Genomic DNA, 24013 nt, shown 5'->3' with positions numbered 1-24013 from the left:
CCCTACCAACCAAGTCCATACCAACCAAGCCCCTACCAACTGTCCATACCAACCATCCATACCTACCATCCATACCGTCCAAGTCCTTACCAACCGTCCATACCAACCAACTCCATACCAACCAAGCCCTTATTAATTAAGTCCCTACCAACCAACTGTATATGTCCTATTTGTCTGTATTTGACACATCTATGTTACATTTCCCATCTATGTACCTGTTCAAATATCTTTTAACTGGCATAATTGTAGCTGCCTTTAGCATTTCCTCTTTTGTTTCACATACTCACTGTTGGACATTACAGCCTCCCTCCAACACAACCAGATAGTTCGTCCAAATCACCATCAGCTGGCATAATTGTAGCTGCCTTTAGCATTTCCTCTTTTGTTTCACATACTCACTGTTGGACATTACAGCCTCCCTCCAACACAACCAGATAGTTCGTCCAAATCACCATCAGCAAAGATTTTATTTTCAGAATGTGGCTTGCATCATAGAACATGGAACATTCCAGCACAGTACAGGTCTTTCGGCCCATGATGTTGTGCTGACCTCTGTCAACTGACACCACAACAATCTAATCCTTCCTCCCTCTCACTCATATCCCTCTATTTTTTCTTACATCCATGGGCCTATCCAAGAGTTTTTTGAATGTTCCTTTTGTACCAGCCTCCACCACCAACCCCAGCAAAACATTCCAGGCTCCCACCATTCACTACCTCCGACATTTCCCCTAAAATTTCCTCCCCTCACCTTAAACAGATGCCCTCTGGTATTTGTTATTGTCACCCCAGGACAAAGGGGCTGCCTTTCCACCCTAATATGCCCACATTATCTTGAATATCTCTGTGAGTCACTTCTCATCCTTCATTATTTAAAAAGAAGTAACCCCTCACTGTCTCTAATCTGGGCAATGTTCTGGTAAATCTCCTCTGTATCCTCCCTAAAGCATCTACATTCTTTTCTGTAATGAGGCGAACAAAGCTGTGAGGTTCGCCTCCTTTCTTCGAAGGGTGTTCTGTGAGAGTTTCTCTCACTACTCCCCATTCTCCAATCCACTGCAGACTTTCTTGTCTAGTGCAATACTCCGAGTGTGGTTTAACCACGTTACCTCACAGCTCTTGAACTCAACCCCCCACCCACCCCGACTAATGAAGGTCAACACAACTTCTTAACAATCTGTGCAGCAATCTTGAGGAATCCCTGGACCTAGATGTCAAGGTTCCTCCCCAATGTTAAAGAATCCTGCCGTGAACCACAAATCCTGCCTTTGTTTGACCTTCCAAAGCATATCACTTCACACTTAACCAGATTGAACACCATTTGCCACTTCTCCGGCCAACTCTGCATCCTGTCTATACTCTACTGTAACCTTTGACCATCTACACTATCCATAGCATCTCCAACTTTTACATCATCTCCATCAGCTGAGGGATTGTTACTGATTCAGCCTGCAGGCACAGTGGTAGCTATTCACCACCCACCTGTATTTTTCAGGGGCAAATACTAAATGCCAAAGGCAGGGCATGGAACAATGGTTTATAGCTCCCAAACCCAGAAGAGATCAAAGCAGGGAAAGGAAATGTATCCGAAAGGGTACACAGAGAAGGGATTTGTTCAAACAGAAGAAAATGAGAGAGGCAATGGAAATTACTGTCCCAGTCTTCTTGTGTTCTGATTATTCCCAAGAACTCTTCGAGAAGAAGATGCACTTCAACAGCCCAGGTTCAACTGTGTGGAGTTTGCACATTGTTCCTGAAGCCACATGGATTTCATCCGAGTGCTCCGTGTCCTGAAAATATGTGTGATCGGTTAACTGGCCCCTGAAGATTGCCCCTGATATGTCAGTGTTTGGGAGGGGTGGGGTGGGGTGGGGTGGGGTGGGAGGGTTGATGAAGAATGTGTTGAGAATAAATGAGGACAGGTAGCTAACCAGACTGCCTGGGCCTGGCTCCTCTCTAACAAACACATAGCAGGTCAGGCAGCATCCACGGAGAGAGATAAACAGAGTTAATGCTTGGGATTTTCTTTGACCTGTTGAATTCCTCCCCTGCATTTTTGTGTTATTACTACTACAATTACAGAGTCTGCGGACTTTTGTTTTTCACACTTAATGTTTGGGGTTCTGCCTGACCAGCAGAGAATTCCCCACATGTTCTGCTTCTGTTCCAGTTTGTGGTGTTTGCAGTGCCTTGTTATGGTGAAATATATTAGAACTATGATTACTAATGGCCTTCCAATAAAGTGTCTAATTACCAGTTTCTGATCCAATCATGAGCAAAGCTGGATGAGCCATTGAAATGACTGGAGGATAATAAAGCAGGTATCTGAAAGTCCCTGCTAATTGTTCTTTACCAGCAGACTCTCATGACACAAAATACTCAGCAGTCAGGTAGCATCTACAGAGGCTTTTCCCCCACTTTTCTCCCATTTTCTCTTTCCCACAATTTGTCCTCTCAAGTTCCTCTCCGATTCCCATTTGAAGATATTGATTGATTCGGTGTCCCCTTCTACACACAGTGAGTTCCAGACTGAAAATGATTTCTTGAGTTAAAAAAAAGATTTATTTCAAACCTTTTCCCCAAAACTTTAAATCTGTGCCTCTGAACTTTAAACCATCTGCTGCAGGGAATGGCTTCCCTTGATCCACCCCTGGCTCGCCAACCTTATTGTTCCAAGGAGGACATCACCTTTTCTATATCTCACCCATCTAATTCCGCTATAAAGAGTCTGGACCCGAAACGTTCTGACCATTTATACACATTTCTGACCTGCTGACTGCCTCCAGCAATTCTGTATCTGCTCATAGTAATAATGTCCAGCCTTACAGAAATGTACCAAATGTACAATGTTACCAAAAAAGTTCAGTATCCCAACAACTGAGTATTTCCAATATTTTGGCTTCCAGATTTTAATTTTGTTTATATTGCCAGTAAGATATTTGGAAAACCAAGGAGAAGGTTATGAAACATCTTGACCTTGATCTCAGGTTGCTTTTACATTCATTCAAGTTCCTATTATCTGACTGTACTTATTCAACCAGAAAAGATAGCATTTCTCCACACACACACACACACACACACACACACACACACACACACATAGGCACATGCACACACACAAGCACACCCACACACAGGCACACCCACACACAGGCACACACACGCACACCCACACACAGGTGCACACACCCACACACAGGCACACACACCCACACACACACACACACACACACACACACACACACATACACACACACACACACACACAGGCACATGCACACACACAAGCACACCCACACACAGGCACACCCACACACAGGCACACACACGCACACCCACACACAGGTGCACACACCCACACACAGGCACACCCACACCCACACACAGGCACACACACCCACACACACACACACACACCCACACACACACACACACACACACACACATACACACACACACACAGACATGCACACAAACACACATATGCACACATGAAAGCACATATACACACACACATGGACATACACACATACGTGCACACATATAGACAGAAGGATACGTACACACGCATACACACATACACAAATACACACATGCACACACACAGACACACACAGACACAGAGCACATAATAATCATAAAATAAAATATATCTAAATATATTGGAATATTTTACTTGTTTCATTTATAAGATGTTACAGGATAGTGTTCATCAATCTCACAGCCTGTGGGAAGAAACTATTTCCCAGCCTATTGTCAGTTGCACATTTCAGATGCATGCAAAGCAGCATCAAAACCCAAAGGCTGGAAAGACTCAGCCAATCAAACAGCATCCATGGATGAAGCCGATTAACATTTTGGGGTTGCGGAGAGGGGTAAGATTAGAAGAGGACTTGAGGGTCATGTTTTTGACACAGAGGGTGGAGATATGTGGAAACAACTGCTTGAGGAAGTGGCAGAGGCAGGGACAATAACAGTGTTTGAAAGACATTTGAAGAGGTGCATGAATAGGAAAGAGTTAGGGAGCAATGGGACAAAAACAGGCAAGTGGGACAGGCTAAGGGAGATATTTTGGTAAGGATGGAAAAATTGGGTCGTATGGTCAGTTTGGTTCTATGTCACGATTTACTAAAATAGTAATATACTGCAGGACATTGGATACAAGCTAGGTGTTCTATCATTGCATCAAAGACAGTAGAGTATGGATTGTGACTAGAGCATGGCTTTGATGGAAGATCCAAGTAACTTCTTCCAGCTGCAGGAGTGCTAGTGAACCAGAAGGCATGGCTTTCAGGGAACTGGAGAAAAGCCAAAGGTGAATTGGGAATTCCTTTTCCCAGTGGAGTTGTGGCCAAAGACATGATACCTGGAAGAGCCACAGAAGCAGATTGCTCCGTCTTCACTTTCATGGGAGAAAAAGATGAATGCTTGAAAGAAAAGCAAATTGTTAGGGTGTGCAGGAGGGAGTGGGAAAAGTGGAAAGTGGAAGGCACGAGCAGGCATTGTCACAAAGGGTTGAATTTAATGGATGCAAACGACGAAGGTGTGTCGTCCCGACTTACATCCGAGGGTATGATCATGCTCCCTGAGGAAAGGATCAGAGCCGAAACCTGCTTTCTGTGAACACTGCCTGACCTGCTCATTCCTCCACCACCTTGTGGAGGTGCAGACTTTCTGTTTAAACCATCATGGGTCCAGAGAAGGGAGTTCACTTGTGGTAAAGAGCTCAGATGCAGCCTGAACAATGGGATGGGTGGGGGGGGAGGGGGGGTCTCAGTTGCATGTTAACTCACAACTCCAGATTAGTAACTCATGAAACCTCTCTTTTCATGCCAAAGAAGAAAGAATTCTTTTAACATTTTTAAATTTGGGACACAACACAGTAGCAGGCCTTTGTGGCCCATGAACCTGTGCTGCCCCAAAACACTAATTAACCCCATACTTTTTTTTGGAGGGTGGGAGGAAACCCATGCAGACATGGTGGGAACTTTCAAACTGCTTAATGATATCTCCAGATTTGCTGGCACTGTAATAGAGTTGCGATAACCATGATGTTAACCGTGTCTTCGGCTTTAGATCTTAGGTCTCGGAGTGACTTCCTTCAAATACATCTAAGGGGAGCCTGACATGATGGATGTTTATATGTTTGTGTGTATGGGAGAGTGATGAAGAAGGGGACATAGCTGTAAAATAAAAAGTTGAATTACTTACCTGGCAGGGGAGGGACCATGATCAACAAGGTGGTTGTCCCAGGACGAAGCTATCCCATTGCACTTCAGGTGTGCTGACGCCTGCGATGACTCTAAATGTGGGATACGTGACTGCAAAATTTGTGGTAGTGGGGGACTGCATTCATAGTCATTTTTTATGGTTATGTTCCAGACCAAGTAGTGGAGGCAGGCTCGATATTAGCATTTAAGGAGAAATACATGGATGGGAAAGGAATGGAGGGTTATGGGTTGAGTGTAGGTCAGTGGGATTAGGTGGGAGTAAGTGTTCAGTATGGATTAGAAGAGCCAAATTGGCCTGTTTTTGTGCTGTAATGGTTACATGGTTAAAACTGACGAAAAGGGTGATGACTTCTTTGAATTCTTTGAATTCTCTGCCTCAAGGGCAGTGGAGGCCAGATCATTAGATATCATGAATTTGGAGGAAGATCAAGATATGAAGGATGGGAGGATTGAGTGGGATGGGAAAGTGGTACACTAGGGTAGACAAGATATGAAAGATGGGAGGTTTGAGTGGGTTGGGCAAGTGGTACACTAGGGTAGACAAGATATGAAAGATGGGAGGTTAGAGTGGGTTGGGCACGTGGTACACTAGGGTAGACAAGATATGAAAGATGGAAGGTTTGAGTGGGTTGGGCACGTGGTACACTAGGGTAGACAAGATATGAAAGATGGGAGGTTTGAGTGGGTTGGGCAAGTGGTACACTAGGGTAGACAAGATATGAATGATGGGAGGATTGAGTGGGATGGGAAAGTGGTACACTAGGGTAGACAAGATATGAAAGATGGGAGGATTGAGTGGGATGGGAAAATGGTACACTGGGGTCTGCAAAGAGTAGTTCACGGACAAGTTGCTCTTGTGTCTTGGTGTGAGCTTGCAGGCGCCTCAGATTGAAGTGACTGCCATCCGTGCGGTACCGGATGTAAACAGCGTCTTCATTGTTGAGGTCTTTCATGGCTTGGTTCAGCATCATGCTGAAGAAGATTGAAAAGAGGGTTGGTGCGAGAACGCAGCCTTGCTTCACGCCATTGTTAATGGAGAAGGGTTCAGAGAGCTCATTGCTGTATCTGACCCGACCTTGTTGGTTTTCGTGCAGTTGGATAACCATGTTATGGAACTTTGGGGGGCATTCGAGGCGCTCTAGTATTTGCCAAAGCCCTTTCCTGCTCACGGTGTCGAAGGCTTTGGTGAGGTCAACAAAGGTGATGTAGAGTCCTTTGTTTTGTTCTCTGCACTTTTCTTGGGCTGTCTGAGGGCAAAGACCATGTCAGTAGTTCCTCTGTTTGTGCGAAAGCCGTACTGTGATTCTGGGAGAACATTCTCAGTGACACTAGGTATTATTCTATTTAGGAGAATCCTAGCGAAGATTTTGCCTGCAATGGAGAGCAACGTGATTCCTACCAGCCCCCACACATCTCCATCGGGCACACAAAACTCAAAACGGTCAACCAGTTTACCTATCTCGGCTGCACCATTTCATCAGATGCAAGGATCGACAACGAGATAGACAACAGACTCGCCAAGGCAAATAGCGCCTTTGGAAGACTACACAAAAGAGTCTGGAAAAACAACCAACTGAAAAACCTCACAAAGATAAGCGTATACAGAGCCATTGTCATAATCACACTCCTGTTCGGCTCTGAATCATGGGTCCTCTACCGGCATCACCTACGGCTCCTAGAACGCTTCCACCAGCGATGTCTCCACTCCATCCTCAACATTCATTGGATCGACTTCATCCCTAACATCGAAGTACTCGAGATGGCAGAGGCCGACAGCATCGAATCCATGCTGCTGAAGATCCAACTGCGCTGGGTAGGTCACGTCTCCAGAATGGAGGACCATCGCCTTCCCAAGATCGTGTTATATGGCGAGTTCTCCACTGGCCACCGTGACAGAGGCGTACCAAAGAAGAGGTACAAGGACTGCCTAAAGAAATCTCTTGGTGCCTGCCACATTGACCACTGCCAGTGGGCTGATATCGCCTCAAACCGTGCATCTTGGCGCCTCACAGTCCGGCGGGCAGCAACCTCCTTTGTAGAAGACCGCAGAGCCCACCTCACTGACAAAAGACAAAGGAGGAAAAACCCAACAACCAACCCCAACCAACCAATTTTCCCCTGCAACCGCTGCAACCGTGTCTGCCTGTCCCGCATCGGACTTGTCAGCCACAAACAAGCCTGTGAACATTTACCCCCTCCATAAATCTCCGTCCGCGTAGCCAAGCCAAAGAAAGACACTAGGGTAGACAAGATATGAAAGATGGGAGGATTGAGTGGGATGGGAAAGTGGCACATTAGGGTAGACAAGATATGAAAGATGGGAGGTTTGAGTGGGTTGGGCAAGTGGTACACTAGGGTAGACAAGATATGAAAGATGGGATGATTGAGTGGGATGGGAAAGTGGTACACTAGGGTAGACAAGATATGAAAGATGGGAGGTTTGAGTGGGTTGGGCAAGTGGTACACTAGGGTAGACAAGATATGAAAGATGGGAGGATTGAGTGGGATGGGAAAGTGGTACACTAGGTTAGACAAGATATGAAAGATGGGAGGTTTGAGTGGGTTGGGCAAGTGGTACACTAGGTTAGACAAGAAATGAAAGATGGGTGGATTAAGTGGGATGGGAAAGTGGTACACTAGGGTAGACAAGTTATGAAAGATGGGAGGATTGAGTGGGATGGGAAAGTGGTACACTAGGGTAGACAAGATATGAAAGATGGGAGGATTGAGTGGAATGGGAAAGTGGTACACTAGGGTAGACAAGATATGAAAGATGGGAGGATTGAGTGGGATGGGAAAGTGGTACACTAGGGTAGACAAGATATGAAAGATGGGAGGTTTGAGTGGGTTGGGCAAGTGGTACACTAGGGTAGACAAGATATGAAAGATGGGAGGATTGAGTGGGATGGGGAAGTGGTACACTAGGGTAGACAAGATATGAAAGATGGGAGGATTGAGTGGGATGGGAAAGTGGTACACTAGGGTAGAAATTGACATTTAGGACAGGCTTGAGGGACCATCTCCAGCTCCTAATGTTTCGTGTCTTTGCACCTTCAAGTCTTGCATCACCGTCCTTCTATATTTTGATCACTCTTTGCATCAAGGACAGTTCCTTGATAATGTTCTTGCCCTGTACTAGATTGGAATCATTTTCATCCCCTGCTTCACTGACCACTTTGGTTTGGTTTCAGTCCCCTTTGTTGAGATCTCCTGCCCAGGCAGAATCAACAAACTCCGACGTGGTTTAAGTGAGCTCCAGTGAAGTGGCTTCTGTACGAAAGCACGAAGCACAGGAGAAATAGGCAGGTCCCAGTGGTTCTAAATAATAAGTCGGTCATTAATCTCCAACTAATTCTGACACAAATTACTCTTCAGTGAAGTCGAATGACTTTATATGAAAGGTAATGGAAGTTAAATTCGTGAAATCCCATGTGATTAATCAATTAGCTTTATCTGTGGATGCTGTCAGCTTGAAGAGCACTTGAGCTATCACTTCTACTCAGCATTGAAATACGCCTGAGTTCCATATCCCCACACATCATCTGGTGGATGGGGTGAAGCAGTCCTATTCCAGTTTCTCACCATCAATGTACTATCCCACTTGCAGATTGAAGACTGGTATCAAACACCAGAATAAAGCCAGTGGAAGTGGGACTTTACGACAGCAACTTCCATTCCAAAGTCCCTTCAACATTGTAAATTAAGTTTAAGTTTTATTTTTGTCACAGGGTGAGGGGGCAGAGGAGATTTACCAGGATATTGCCAGGATTGGAGGCAAGGTCAGCAGATCTGGGACTTTTCTCTTTGGAGCGTAGAAGGATGAGAAGAGACTTGATAGAGGTTGACAAGATTCTGAGAGACATAGATAAGGTGGACAGCCAGCGCCTTTTCCCCAGGACAGGATCAGCAGGCACCAGAGGACATCTGTACAAAGTGAAAGCTTAGGGGATAGATCAGGGTTGTGGGTGCCTGGATTGCCTTGCCAGGGATGGTGGTAGAGGCTGGAACATTAGGGGCATTTAAGAGACAGGTGCATAGACAAAAGAAAATTAAAAGGTTATGAGGTAGGAAGGGTTTAGTATTTTTTTGGTAGGAATATATAGGTTGGTACAACACTGTGGGCCAAAGGCCCTGTGCTGTGCTCTAATGTTCTATGTTCTGTGCAGTTCAGTGGGATGGGTTCTCCTCCAAGCAGACGAATAGGCTAGCTCTCACATTCATACATTAGTGTGAAGAGCACAATTCACAGGATTGCAGTGAAAAGAAAGATCAATTAGCACAAGCAAAGGCAGTGTGAGAGGTGGCTGCAGGGAAGAAATCGTCTTCCAGTCTGCTGGTTCGCACCGTCCCGCTCTAAAGCCTTCTACTCGATGAGATAAGGGAGAAATGAGCATGTCCAGGTGGGATGGTGCTGCAAGGGGACTCACCAGATTGCCATTGTCACCAAGGCACATCAGGAGATCTCAGGATTGAAGTTCAGATATGAATTGATGGTGGGCAGAGAAAGGAGAAATTTAGTATTCCGAGCCAAAAGAGGTCAGGAACTAAAGATTGGGTCCTTGTCTGCTGGGCCCAGGAAAGCAGAGGCTGTAGTCACACCTTCTGTTTAACCCTGAGCTGCAATCACCATCTGTTCCAAACACTGAGGGTATATTCTTCCTTAATTTTTTTTTGATTGTTTCAGTATCTTACCCATCCTTATTTGCCCTTGAAACAAGTGGCTTACTGCATCATTTCAGAAGGCATTTGAAAAAATTAACATGAGGTAGATTTGGAATCATGTCGAGGCAGATGCTTTCCCTCAAAGGACCTTATTGTTCAGTAGTTTTCAGAATCAGTACTCTTTTTTTTAAATCGCAGATTATTAACTCATTTTAAATTCCATAGCTGCCATGGGTAGGATTTGAATCCTGGTCGTGGGATTTCTTTTGTCCAGGCAAGTTACCCAACTCACCAGCCCCATTGAGGTGGCAGGAGGATTTAAGTATCCATATCAGTCATAAGTCATGCAACCATTTTGCTTTTGTCTTTGTTTTCTTGCAGATATAAACATGGCCAGGGAAGCCAAGCCATATCGACCCAAAGTGGCACACAAGAGACCTTTCAGTGCTTTGTATGGGTGAGTACAGCACGCAGTGTAACTGCTTTCATGTATCCTGCATCACAGTGTGGCTGTCCTGGGAGCGATACTGCCGTCTCTTATCTTCGGACTGAAGTTTCTGGTGGTCAGCGTAATGTTCTTGATTCCACCCTATTAAAAGAGCAAAATGATTCATGCTTGCCATGGCAACCAGTTGGAAGGTAGATGATGGGGGGGAGCAAAAGAATTTGAAGCAAACAAAGAGGAGGATGAAAAATGACTTCCGTTCCCGAGATAATTTATGAACTGCAATTAGTTTCTAAATTGCTTTCTCTGGTGGAGGATCTCCATGTGTAGTTAGCGTATGAAAGCATTCATTTAAAAGAAGGATCAGCCTGTTTGTCGTTATCTCTATTTACCACCTTCCTACTTAAGGCATGGATGTGCAGTTCTCAAAGCTTCGGTGTGCTTGGACGGTACTGAGGCTTGTTCATTATCGGCTTGTAATCTGTACATTAGAAAGGAAAATTACAATTGGATAGAAAGTAACAGCCGCGTGCTGATTGCATTTGGCATCCTGTTTGATATTCTAATTCAAGCTGTCGCTTGACAAGTGGCAGCACGCCTCGTAGTTTAGCGTTATTCCTCGGCCGGCGATCCTGGGATCAGAATGACAAGTAGGGAAGATGATTGAATCGTAACGGTCAAGGGGTGGATTAATGGAATTGTTCGACATACTGGAGGCTTTCGGGAAAGTAAGTCTGACCCATGTTGATACACAGCTTTCAATGACGCTGTCCTATTACTGCATTTCACAATGCCGTCTCTGTCCGTGGAGAGATCCCACAGATGATCATCTCATTACAACCTTTTATCTAAAAGCAAAGTTGATTATTATATTTATAGGCCAACATTTGGGGCATTATTTCAGGATTTTCTTCATAGTGTCATCTTTTAAGTCATGGGTAAGTACAGGCTGGGTGTTTGGTCTAATCATCAGGGCCAATCCAGTCCGCTCTTTAACTGAATATTGGGATTTGTGGGCCGATACTGCCAAAGGGAGTTTGAGCACAAATCTGCCTCAGACATCACCTTCACATCTCTGTGTTCACAGATATGGGAGTGACAACACTGATGTAACCAGCATTTCTGCAAGTGTTAATTACTTGTGACTGACTTGAACACCGTGGTCAGGAGAAACGGCAGGTATATATGTGGGCAGATGATAATAAACTTGAACTAAATTTCTGCTCGAGAATATTTGCATATACAGCCTGGCGTTTCTCCACAGCACAATACACAACACATAATAATCATCCTTTTACATAAAAATGTAATTTAAATATTTTGGAATTATTTACTAAGTTACAGGATACTGTTCAATCTCACAGCCTGTGGGAAGAAGCATTTTCCCAGCCTGGCAGTCCTGTACATCCTTCCTGATTGCAATGTCTCAAAGATACTGAGGCTGAATCAAAAGGGTCCTCAATACTACTTTGAACCTTATTTAAGCAACGCTCCCAATAAAAGGTGTTCACAGAGGAAGGGGTGACCCCAGTGACCTTCTCGGCCATTGCGATGATTTGAATTGAGTTCTGGTTCAATGCTTTGCAGCGACCAGATCACACAATGATGCTGCCAAACAGGACCCTCTCAAAATATTGTCCAAATGGGGGCCGGTAGCCTTGCCTTCCTCAACCTCCTGAGGAAATGTATACACTGCTATGTCTTCCTGACTTAGATCCTGTCATTCAAGGACCCTTTATTGACATCGACATGAATTCACAAAGTTCATCAACTTTTGCCTGCTGTAAAGGTACACGAAGAGGTGACACTAGCCCACCACCCCCAACACTGAGAAAAAGAGAAGAAAAAGACAGTCCCTTCAGAGATACCAAGTATCTGTGGATTCGCCACCTCCACTGACACAACCTGTGCATCCACACGGCCTCCTGACAATTGCAGCGGTGACTTTGAGCTCCTGGTTTTGAATCCTTGATACAATCAGGGAGGTGTCAGTTCCCGAGGTCCCTCGGGAGCTTTGCTCGCCTTTGGCATCTTCACGGATCCCAGTTCTGTGTGCTTACAGCATGGAATCAAGACCATATGGCCCAACCTGTGCATGGTGAAGTACCCAAAACGTGCTGGAGAAACTCAGCAGGTCACGCAACATCCATCCATCCTGAAGGTCGAAAATTGATTTAAGAAGGTGAAGGGTGGGGGAGGAGGGAGGAAGGGGAGGGAGCACAGGCTAACAGGTAAGAGGTGAAAGGTGGATACAGGCGAGAGGGTAGAAGAGAAAAAAGCTGAGAAGTAGAGTGGGAGAGGACAGAGGGATGAGATATTGTCCATTGGTCCATGCTGACCAAATTGTCCACCCAAATTCAGTTCATGTTTCTCGAAATCTTCCCTATCCATGCATTTTAAATGTTGTAATTGTACTTGCATCAACAACTTCCTCTGGCAGCTTTTTCCACTCATCACTACCCTCCATGTGTAAAATTTGATGTCAGGTCCCTTTTCTATCTTTCCCCACTCACCTTACTGAACATTGGAGGATCAGCAGTGGAGAGGGTGAGCAAATTTAAGTTCTTGGAGTATCTATCTCAGAGGATCTTTCCTGCACCCAACACACTAACGGCATAGTGAAGAAAGCACGTCAGTGCCTCGACTTCCTCAGGAGTTTGCGGAGGTTTGAATTGACACCAGAAACCTTGGTGAATTTCGACAGATATGTGGTGGAAAGTATGCTGACCGGCTGCATCACGGTCTGGTATGGGGACACCAATATCCCTGAGTGTAAAGCCCTCCAAAAGGTAGTGGATACAACCCAGGACTTTACAGTCAAAACCTCCCCAATATTGAAAATACCTACAAGGAACACTGCCATCAGAGAGCAGTAACGATCATCAAAGGACCTCACCACCCAGCACATGCTCTGTTCTCGCTGCTGCCATCAGGGAAGAGGCGTAGGTGCCACAAAACTCGCACCACCAGGTTCAGGAACAGCTGCTACCCCTCCACCATCAGACTTCTCAATGACAAACTCACTCAGAGACCCATTTAAGGACTCTTACTTGTGCACTTTATTGATTTTTTTTTGTTCTCCCTGATTTGCAGTCAGTTTGTTTACATTCATTATCTGGTTAAGGTTCTTTTATTTGTTAATATGTTCACACTAGGTACAGTTTATTTTTTACGCTACCAATTAGTGGTAAGTCTGCCACGCCCATAGGAAAAAGGAATCTTAGCGTTGTAAGTGATGTCATGTATGTATTCTGACAATAAATCTGAAATCTGATGAAATGCATTCCAGGGTATTGAATGGAATGGCAGACGTTATAGTTAAAGCTTTGGATTTGAAGATGGTGAATGTCACACCACCATTCAAAACAGGATGTGGGCAGAAGGTAGGGCGTTAGTTTAACATCTGTAATTGGGAAAATGCTTGAAGCCATCATTGAAGAAGAATAGCAAGGCATCTGGAGCAAAATGGATCCATCCGGCAGACGCAGCATGGATTGAGCAAAGGCAGGTCCTGATTGATGAACTTACTGGGGTTTTTCGAGGATATAACGAGCACAGTGGATAGAGGGGAACAGGTGAGCATTGTTTACCTCATAAAAGAACAGAAGATAAGGATGCATAAGTTGGGAGTGATGTTTTAGCGTGGGTAGAGGATTGGCTACCCAATAGAAAGCAGAGCGTTGGGATGCAGGGGTGTTTTACTGCTTGATGAGCTGGGTGTGGCAGGATCGGTGGTCCCATAACTGTTCATGATATACAATAATTATCCTGAAGGAGACTGAGTGTAGTGTATCTAAGTTTGCTCTTGACACTAATTTGAGTGGGAAAGCAAATTGTGTAGAGTCTACAGAGAAATATAGATAAATGAGTGGGCAAGTGTCTGGCAGATGGTAAATGTGAGGCTATCCACTTTGGAAAGGAAAATGAAAGATCAGAATATTATTTAAATGGCAAGCGATTGCAGCAGGCTGCCGTCCATAGGACTTGGGTGTGCTTGTGCATGAATCACAAAAGGCTGGTTTGCAGGTTCTGCAGGCTATCCAGAAGGTAAATGGAATGTTGGCCCTCATTGCTAGAGGGATTGAATTTAGAACCAGGAAGGGGCTGTTGCAACTGTACAAGGTCCTGGTGAGGCCGCATCTGGAGAACTGTGTGCAGTTCTGGTCTCCTGACTTGAGGAAGGACGGACTGGCTTTGGAGGTGGTACAGAACCAGGTTGATTCCAGAGGTGAGAAGGTTAGCTTATGAGAAAAGATTGAGTAGACTGGGACTATACTTGTTGGAATTTAGAAGATAAAGAAGGGATCTTATAGAAATGTGTAAAATTATGAAAGCCATAGAAAAGGTTAGCGCAATGCCTTTACAGCATCAGCGATTGAGACCGGGGTTAAAATCTTGTGCTCTCTGTAAGGAGTTTATACATTCTCCTCGTGTCTGTGTGGGTTTTCCCTGGGGGCTCAGGATTCCTCCCACCGTTCGAGGGTTGTAGGTTAATTGGGTGTAAATTGGGCGGCACGGACTCATGGGCCGAAATGGCCTGTTACCGTACTGTATGTTTAAAAAAATTTAAATGAACAAGGTGAGATGGGTTTTTGAATAGTGGGGAAATTAGGGGATATGAGGAAATTGCAGGAAGGTGGAGTTGAGCCTATAATCAGATCAGCCATGATCTTAATGAATGATGGAGCTTGATGGCCAACTCCTGCTCCTAATTCTCATATTCTTATGACCCACTGAGTTCCTCCAGCAGAGCTTTTTCTGAAGCCACTTATTCCTCATGGTTTCTGTCTTTACCTGTACCTTCTCCTCTCACACCTTCTGTCCTATCATCTCTGAGCACCTCTGCCCTCTCCTTTCCCCCTTTATATTTGTAGTTTTACTTTTTATCTTAATCTTGTTAAAGCATTTTGACAAAAAAATATGATTTCAGGAATGACAAATCTAACCACTCAGGAGAGAGATCTGAGCAGTTTCTCCACCTCCTCCGTTAGTTCCTTGCTCCTTCAATCAATTGAAACACTTTTCGAGCTGAATATCTCTCTCTCTCTCTCTCTCTCTCTCTCTCTTTCTCCCCCTCTCTCTTTCTCTGTCTCTTTTTCCCTCTCCCTCCCTCCCATTCTCCCCCCACCTCTCTCTCTCGTCTCCTTCCTCTCTTTCTTATCTCTTTATCTCTTTCGGTCTTTCATTCTCCCTTCTTGCCTTTCTCTCCGTCTCTGTCTCCCTTTCCCTCTTCCCTTCTCTCTCTCCCTCTCCATTTCTCTCTCCCCACTCTCCTCCCTCCCTCACTCTCTCTCTCTCTCCCCCATCTCCCCTTCATCTCCCTCTTGTCACTCTGGACCAGGTGTTTTTATATCATTAATAGATGAGCGAGGCTAGTCCACCACTCATTTTGGATCTCCCGGAGTTTGCGCTGAAGATGGCTGCATGTGAGACGGAAGGCTCGTTTTTTCTCTGGCCAGGAAGGCTTTGCAAGGTGAGCCTGGTGGGCAGATCGCTTCTTTGCATGCCATGCTGCTGAAGACCCAACTGCGCTGGGTGGGTCACGTCTCCAGCATGGAGGACCATCGCCTTCCCAAGATCGTGTTATATGGTGAGCTCTCCACTGGCCACCGAGACAGAGGTGCACCAAAGAAGAGGTACAAGGACTGCTTATAGAAATCTCTTGGTGCCTGCCACATTGACCACCGCCAGTGGGCTGATATCGCCTCCAACCGTGCATCTTGGCACCTCACAGTTCGGCGGGCAGCAACCTCCTTTGAAGAAGACCGTAGAGCCCACCTCACTGACAAAAGACAAAGGAGGAAATACCCAATAGCCAACCTCAACCAACCAATTTTCCCTTGCAACCGGTGCAACTGTGCCTGCCTGTCCCGCATCGGACTTGTCAGTCACTAACGAGCCTGCAGCAGACGTGGACATACCCCTCCATAAATCTTCATCCGCGAAGCCAAGCCAAAGAAGATGAAGAATAGATGAGCAACATTTACATTTTGCTTGTCCTTCGACACCTCTCAGAGTGATGTTCAGTAGCTGCAGGAGCCATATGGCACACTCCTGGCCTCTATATCTATCCGAGACAACAGAAAGATGTGTTCTGTGGCCTTTATCTTCTGTTCCTGGGCTGCTTTCTCTCCAGGAAGTGGCATCAAATTTACATGTAAGGCAATTGACACAAAGACATAATTGAACTGTGGAGCACACAGATGTATCCAAAACTGTTGCATCACAGATGCAAATTGGTTAATCAGTGTGAATTGTAGAAAGGATGGATCCATGCAGGTCTAACCTGGATGAAGCACCACTCAAGATTAAATCCTCACGTAAATGGAGAGGGGAAATTTGAGGCAGTTAGTCGAGTAGTTCAGAAGGTCAGCACAATACTGTGGATGAAGGCCCTGTAGTGTGCTGCAGATTTCTGTGTTCTACGTTCTAAATCCATTGAAGTGATGTCTGTCCCAATTGGTATTTCCAAAAGATATTTTACAAATTCTTCTCACACCAACCGGCACTTTATATTTTGATTCAATATCATTAAATGCTCCTCCCCCACCCCCACCCAGTTTCCAGATCTTGCTGGTTGTAGGTGCACAGATACCAGGCAGTTCCCTCATTATGCTGGTGATATCCCCTCCATTCTTTCCATTCATATTAACTCAAAGTGTTGACTGTCCGCTTCCCTCTGTAGATGCAGGCCTGACTTGCTAAGTCCCCCGGCATCAATTTTTTCACCTTCCTCACGCAACCCCTCGAAGTTTCCAGCACCTGTAGTCTCCTGTCTCCGTACGCACGGCGCCATTCAAGCTCAAGCATGAGTGGATGGCCGTACCACTGCGATGTAGTGGCATGATCTTTGGCCTCCAGCTGTCCTTAGCGCTCACACTCCACCTCTTGATCACATGCCGTTCACGACGTCGCATCTTTGCGGCAAGGTACCGGCAACTCGTATGGTCCTCCAAGGCAGTCCTGCAGAGCTGGAAAACTGCCCCGAGGGCAACACAGATGGGTCTGATTCTCTTCAATCCATCTTCACTCACACCCTTCATTTGGAAGCTGTGGTGATGATGATGTGGTAAAAATGGGAGAACCTCTGTGGTGCGCTGTTAGCCAGAATCAGACACACACAAGGTAAAGACTGTACAACAGGCTTTAATCCACAAAGACTTCCACAGAGCCAGGCTGGCTGTGGCTGCAACAACTCTGAGTAAGGCTTATATACCGGAGGGTGATTGACACCCGACCGGGTGGGGCTTGATCCATTCAGGCTGACTGATTGACAGCCAGCCAGATGTTGTCCTGTCCCCTTACAGTCCTGCAGGTACAGAGGTTTCCCCATGCAGTAGGCCGGTGGTGTACCACCACAACCTCCCATCTATTGCAGACTTCTATGGGAGGCGCTGCCTCAAGAAGGCAGCCAACATCATAAAGGTCCCCCATGACCTTGGTCACAACCTCTTCTCACTGCTCCCTTCGCGCAGACAGTACAAAAGCCTGAAGTCCAGCATCTCATGGTTCAAGGAAAGTTTCTTTCCAACAGTGATCAGAACCTCCTCTGGTCTGCTCCTACACCACAAAAGGACTGCCTGCATCATTTTATGTTGCCCTAGGATGAGGGTGAATATTTTATTATGTATCTACTCTGTGCATTTATTCTCTCTTAATTCAATTAATTTCAATGGGCAGCCACGGTTTACACGATGCTATTGCAGCACCAGGCGCCTGGGATCAAATCCAGCACTGTCTGTAAGGGGCTTCTACCCGTGAAGGTGTGGGGGCTTTCCTCTGGTGCTCTGATTTCCTCCCACGTTCCAAAGATGTGTGAGGTTAATAATTGGGTGTAATTGGGCGGCACGGGCTTGTGGGCCAGAAGAGCCTGTTACCATGCTATACCTCTGTATCTCTTGCAATATTTTTACTGGTTTTATCAAATAAATGTTCCATAAGTACGTAACAATAAAATAAAGTATTAAAAAATCTCGTTAAGCAAGACTTAAGTCACGTTAAAAAGATAAACTCAAAACTAAATATCTAATTCAATCCCCTCCCCTCGGAGGCGACAGATTAACTCACACAGTCCACTACTAGTAATTAAAAGAGTTAAAAAACCACAAACTAGTTAATCTTACAAACTTTGAAAGTCATTGAGAAAAGAACCCCATAAAGAAACAAAATTTACATAGATTTCAGTCATGGGACATCTAATTTTGTCCAAAATCAGGCATGCCTTCATATCGGGAGGTTCAGCATCTTTCCATCTTATTAATATGACTCTTCTTGCGATAAGGGAGGCAAGGGCAATGGCGTGGGATTGTGAAGGGGTCAGAATTAAACCAGATGGCCCACTTACTCCAAAGAGAGTGAGAAAAGGATCTGGAGTCAAAGTAATGTTCTGAACTAAAGACATGGTATGAAAATACCGTGCTGTATCTCTAAATTTGAAAAAAAAACAAAGTATTTAGTATGTAGTTACTTTCAGTTCTTTTTTCACAAGCACCTGTTCAGAGGAGCGAAGAATTTGGTGCTGGTGTACGTTGTGCAGGTAGATGGCAATACGCTCCTTCTCGTTATCAAGGTCAGACACCTGGGTAAAGGTGGCACTCACCTTTAGTTTGTGCCACTCACACCACAGCCCTGACTTTCCAGGACACAAGATGCAGGAATCTGGAGCTAAAGCAAAGTGCGAGAGGAACTTAGCAGGTCAGGCAACGCGATGCTTGAGACGCTTCAGCTCGAATGTTTGGGTGCGGGGCCTTGTCTTGGAAGCGCTGCCCATCCCTTTTCCTCCACGGATGCTGCCTGTCCCGCTGAGTTTCTCAAACAGCCTGCTTTTAACCCAAGCACGAATTTGCCTTCCAACAAGCTTGTTGTCTCGGTCTTTTCCTCAAAGAAAATCAAACCCAGGCTTTCTCATTCAAACTTCTGTAGGCTTGGAAGCACACAGCACAATGCAATGTTCAAAAATTCTCCATCCATTGATCTGTAATTTTTTTGTAATTCTTTTGAAAACCAATTCTACTTTTTAATCCCAGGACTGCACTATGTTTGAATTCATTAAATTTTCTCTCAACTTTGATAGGGAGGGATAGTGCACATTCTTGATAATGTTTTACAAATCTCCTGTGGTTTTAATCGAGAGACTGGTGTTCCCCATATAAGAGCCCTCTCCCTCTCCCTCTTTTTCTGTAGCTCTGTTCTTATCAGTATGTTGAAGGAATGTGTTTACACCTGGGGGCTTGTAACTTCAGTTATTCTCTTAATATCAGTAAAAGCAGAGCGAATCAAAATCCCTCGGGGTGCCCAAAATGAAACGCAATTTCATTTGGCTGCCAGGAGCTTGGCAGGAGGAGAAATAAACGAGATGCACAGTTCAAGGAAATTCGGAATAATTCCGTCACAGCCAAAAATATTGCACGACAAGATGTGTCGTTGCCTGGGGCTTGCAGCAAGGAGGGAGGGTCAGGGCAAGCAGGATTCACTCTTTGAGGAATGAGATCATTATCGTTTCATTATCAGCACCTGTGCAGATGTCAATTCACACCTGGATGATTAAAACCTTGTTCGGAGATGACACGGGAGCCGGTGTTGTCAGGCCGTGGTTAGACATTTCAGCGCATGACCTCCTGCTCATCTGCCTCCCACCATTCAGTTGGTGTTGAATGCAACCACTACACCGGCCACACTCCTACCGGCCTACTGCAGGGGTATCCACTGTACCTGCTGGTAGGCAACCTGCGAGGCTGGCCCCATCTGCCGGCTGTCAATCACCGGCCCGTATAAAGACTCTTCAGGGGACAGTCAAACACGAGTGGAGCCAGCAAAGATACTAAGACTGGTTTACATTTAAGCTAATTAAAGTCTGTGGACTTTGCATCAGAGTCATTTGCACAGCAGCGTTCACACTTATACCTGGCCAGCATCCTTACCATTTGTCCCTTCTCATGCCCTTTCTATGCTTGTTATCTCCCCTTCCCACCTTAGTCTTGAGAGAAGGTCCCAGTCCAAAATGGTGACTGTCTATTTACCGCCAGATGACCTGATTAATCCCACCAGCTTCTCAGAGTTTGATGATTTTTTTTGATGATGGAAGGATGGTACGAATAAGCCCACACAGCAAGGCAGGGCACAAGAGTGGAACGAGGACTTGGCACAGAGAAGTGACACGGTCACAACAAAGGTGGAAAAGAAGGTAGAGTTTCAAATCCTTTTTAGCTTTTTATCAGACTCCTGATGCCCCAGGAAGTCGAGGATCGAATTGCAGAGGCTCAGGTCATAAGAGTTTGAGGAGGCGTTTGCTGGGGAACCATTGTATTGAATGTTGTCTACAAACTTTCATCTAACATGGGGGTGTCCAGGTATTCCAGGGCCAAGTGGAGAGCTGGTGAGATGGCATTGCCGTGGATCTGTTTGTCCACTAGATGACTTAGAGGGCTAGCTCGAAAGCTGGAGTTAATATGGGGTGGCACAGTTAGCAGATGGGCGGTGCGATAAGCGCATCACTGTTACAGCGCCTGCGACCAGGGCTCAAATCTGGCCCTGTCTGTAGGGGGTTGGTATGTTCTCCCTGTGTCTGCATGAGTTTCCTCCAGGTGCTCCAGTTTCCTCCAACCTCCAAAAATGTATGGGAGTTGGAGACTAACTGGGGTATTTGGGTGGTATGGGCTGGAGGGCTGAAAGGGCCTGCTACCGTGCTGTGTGTGTCAAGATTTAAATGAGCCTCCCAAATCACGTCGTGATGATGGATATCAGGGCCACCGGTCAGTTAAGCCCATTTCTTTACGCTTTTCTTCTGTACTGGTTTGATGGTGGCCTTCTTGAGACTAGTGGGGGCTTTGGCGTTAGTGTTGACGTTAAGGGGCAGCGGTTAGTGCAACGCCTTCACAGCACCGGCGATCGGGACCGCATTTCGAATCCCACACTGTCTGTAAGGAGTTTGTACTTTCACCCAGTGCATGGGTTTTCCCTGGGGCTCCAGTTTCCTCCCACCATTCGAAATGCACTGGGGGTGTCGGTTAATTTGGTATAAGTTGGTGGCATGGACTTGTGGGCCAAAATGACCTGATGCCATGCTGTATGTCTAAATTTAAATTTAAAAAAATGTTTGTAAGGAGAGATTAAGTATCCTGGGATGTTACTCATTGGAGTTTAAACAGATGAGAGGCAGGGTATCTTATAGAGACACATACAATTATGAATGAAATTGATAAGACAAAAGCAGGGAGGATTGTTTCCACTGGTGGGTGAAATTGCAACAAGGGGACAGAGCCTCAAGATTTAGGGTAGTTGATTTAAGATGAGAAGGAAGTGTTCTTCCCAGAGAGTAGTGAATCTGCGGAATTCTCGACACAGTGAAGCAGTAGAGGCTGCCTCATTAAATGTACTTAAGGCTGATAGGCTTTTGTATCATGGAGGAATTAAGGGTTAGGTGGATTGATGGAGCTGAGTCCACAGCCAGACCAGCCACAATCTTATTGAATGGTGGAACAGGCTCGATGGGTCAGATGGCCAACTCCTGCGCCAGTGTCCTCATTCTCCTAAACCCTAGTGTGTATCAACCCTTCACCAATCTTCGTACACGTGTGCAGAGGATTGCACCTTTGCTAGACGTCTCCCTGAAGTCTAAACCAATGCAGGGTCGCACTCCACTTCAGCTCATCCGAAATGCACACCCTTGGATAACACTGGAAACCCATCTGGGACTGTGGGAGTGTCCAGAGATGAAAAAACTGGCCACCTTTTGTTTTAACTTTTATGATCCCTTGGAGAGTTTTATTTTGAAAATTTCCACAGAGATAAATACAGGAAGGAATGATTTACCCTTCATTGATTGAGTTATTGTCTTGCTTGCCTTCCTGGTGGAGCCTGTAAATCTACAACTCGTGAAATGATATAAAATGCTGCCTTCAGCACCAAGCAACCAAGAAAAACCATTAAGTCTCTAATCGACTCTTCCCTTGATGACACAAACACACAATGTGGAGTCAGCCATTATTTTGGTGGCAGGGAGCTTGTCAGGTATATTTATCAGCGATGTTGGGTTGCAGTGAGGCGCTTTGTTGGGTTAGCTTAGCTAGGCTCTTTTCATAGGTTTCTCTGTGGGAAAAAATAAATAAAATGAAACACCACTCAGCCTTCTCAACGGAGCTCATATGCCATGCAGCAGGCCAAGTTCACGGTCATGGATGCAGAGCCTGGAACGATGCAGGATTTTTTTGGCTTGCCAAGCAGAAGTTGTTCAACAAGCTGCTAATCCGAACATTAATTGGACATTAACCTCTCCAAAGTTAATGGCGTGGGCGCACATTCTTATTTTCTTCCCTCCCAAGTCTTTCATCCGCAGTAATTATCATGAGGGCACAGATTCTAGTTTGTTGTTTTTCTCTCCTCTTGGAGAACCAGGACTGAAGAAAATAAGAGCAAGAGTAGGCCATCCAGCCCTTCAAGCCTATCCCACTATCCGGTCTGAACATTGGCTGATCTACCCCAGGCCTCGTTGCCTCTTAGAACATAGAACACCACAGCACAGTACAGGCCCTTGATATTTTCCCGACCCACAAATTCCTGTACAAATAGGTACTAAACCCTCCCTATCCCGTAACCCTCTATTTTTCATCCATCATGTGCCTTAGAGTCTCTTAATGTTTCAGCCTCCACTACCATCCCTGCCAAGGCATTCCAGGCCCCCACAACTCTCAACTAAAAAAAAACTTACCACTGACGTCTCCCCTAAACTTCCCTCCCTTCACTTTGTACATATGTTTGCTGATCCTGCCCTGGAAAACAGGCACTGGCTGACCACCCTATCTATGCCTCTCATAATCCTTTGTGCCCATTCCCCACAGCTCTCAAACCGCTGAAAAGTTTACCTACCTTTACTCTAACTTTCAATGATCCAGGCCCCGCAACTTTCCATAGTAGAGAACTACAAAGATTTACCACCCGAGAAGAGCAAGGTGACGTGCCTCAATGGCTATCGGCTGGTCGACCCTGATGAAGTCCTTCAGGAGGTTGGTTATCAACTCCCATCTCAGGAAGGAATTGGATTCACTTCAGTTTCCTTATCTCAATAGCACGGGCCATCACCTGGCCCACAGGAACACCTACATAATTGACCACAGCTCATTGCTCTGCAACTGGCTCCTCGATTTCCTTATCGGCAGACCCCAGTCAGTGTGGATTGGCAACATCACCTTCTCCTCCTCACTGACCCTCAATACAAGGGCACACCGAGGCCGCTGCTTTGTTCCCTCGACACTCATGGGTGTGCAGCTAAGTTTAACTCGTAGAGCTGGTGAGGTGATAGATCTTTTGGTGGATGAACATTTCAGAGACTGTGACCACATCTCCCTTTACCTTTGGTATAGCTATGGACAAGGAAAGAAGACAAAATGGAGACATATTTAATTGGGGAAGGGCTAACTACTTGGACAGGAACCAGGGAGAGTATCTAAATGACATCTCCCTGCATGTTCCACATCACATCACTCAATTCCCTGCATGTTCTCGTGTCGATCAAGAAGGCTCTTAAATGGTAATGGAGACTCACTGCAGATGCTGGACAAACACCATCTTCTGGAGGAACTCAGCGGGACGAGCAGTAGCTGTGGGAGAGAAAGCGTAGTTGATCATCGGTACTCATCGGGGATGAAGGGCTCCTGCCCACAACGTCGATTATTACCCC

The 24013-nt window shown here is 45.6% G+C and overlaps 1 protein-coding gene and 1 non-coding gene across 4 annotated transcripts in view; both read left to right on the top strand.

Moving 5' to 3' along the window:
- Positions 1 to 24013, top strand: part of LOC138744601 (RNA-binding Raly-like protein) — an 838833-nt gene that overhangs the window by 360082 nt on the left and 454738 nt on the right. For all 3 annotated transcript variants that reach the window (XR_011345644.1, XR_011345643.1, XM_069901004.1), the window contains exon 2: positions 10275 to 10350. Coding sequence is in view for 1 of the 3 variants with exons in the window: in XM_069901004.1 (XP_069757105.1) it covers positions 10275 to 10350 (76 nt within the window). In the remaining 2 variants the exon portion in view is untranslated. The remainder of the gene's footprint in view (positions 1 to 10274; positions 10351 to 24013) is intronic.
- Positions 5204 to 5365, top strand: LOC138745110 (U1 spliceosomal RNA). Its single transcript, XR_011346038.1, has one exon. It is a non-coding gene; the product is annotated as a U1 spliceosomal RNA (small nuclear RNA).

This window comes from Narcine bancroftii, chromosome 10 (genome assembly GCF_036971445.1).
Source record: "Narcine bancroftii isolate sNarBan1 chromosome 10, sNarBan1.hap1, whole genome shotgun sequence".
Classification (NCBI taxonomy): domain Eukaryota; kingdom Metazoa; phylum Chordata; class Chondrichthyes; order Torpediniformes; family Narcinidae; genus Narcine; species Narcine bancroftii.
This window is presented reverse-complemented; position numbering and strand designations above follow the sequence as displayed.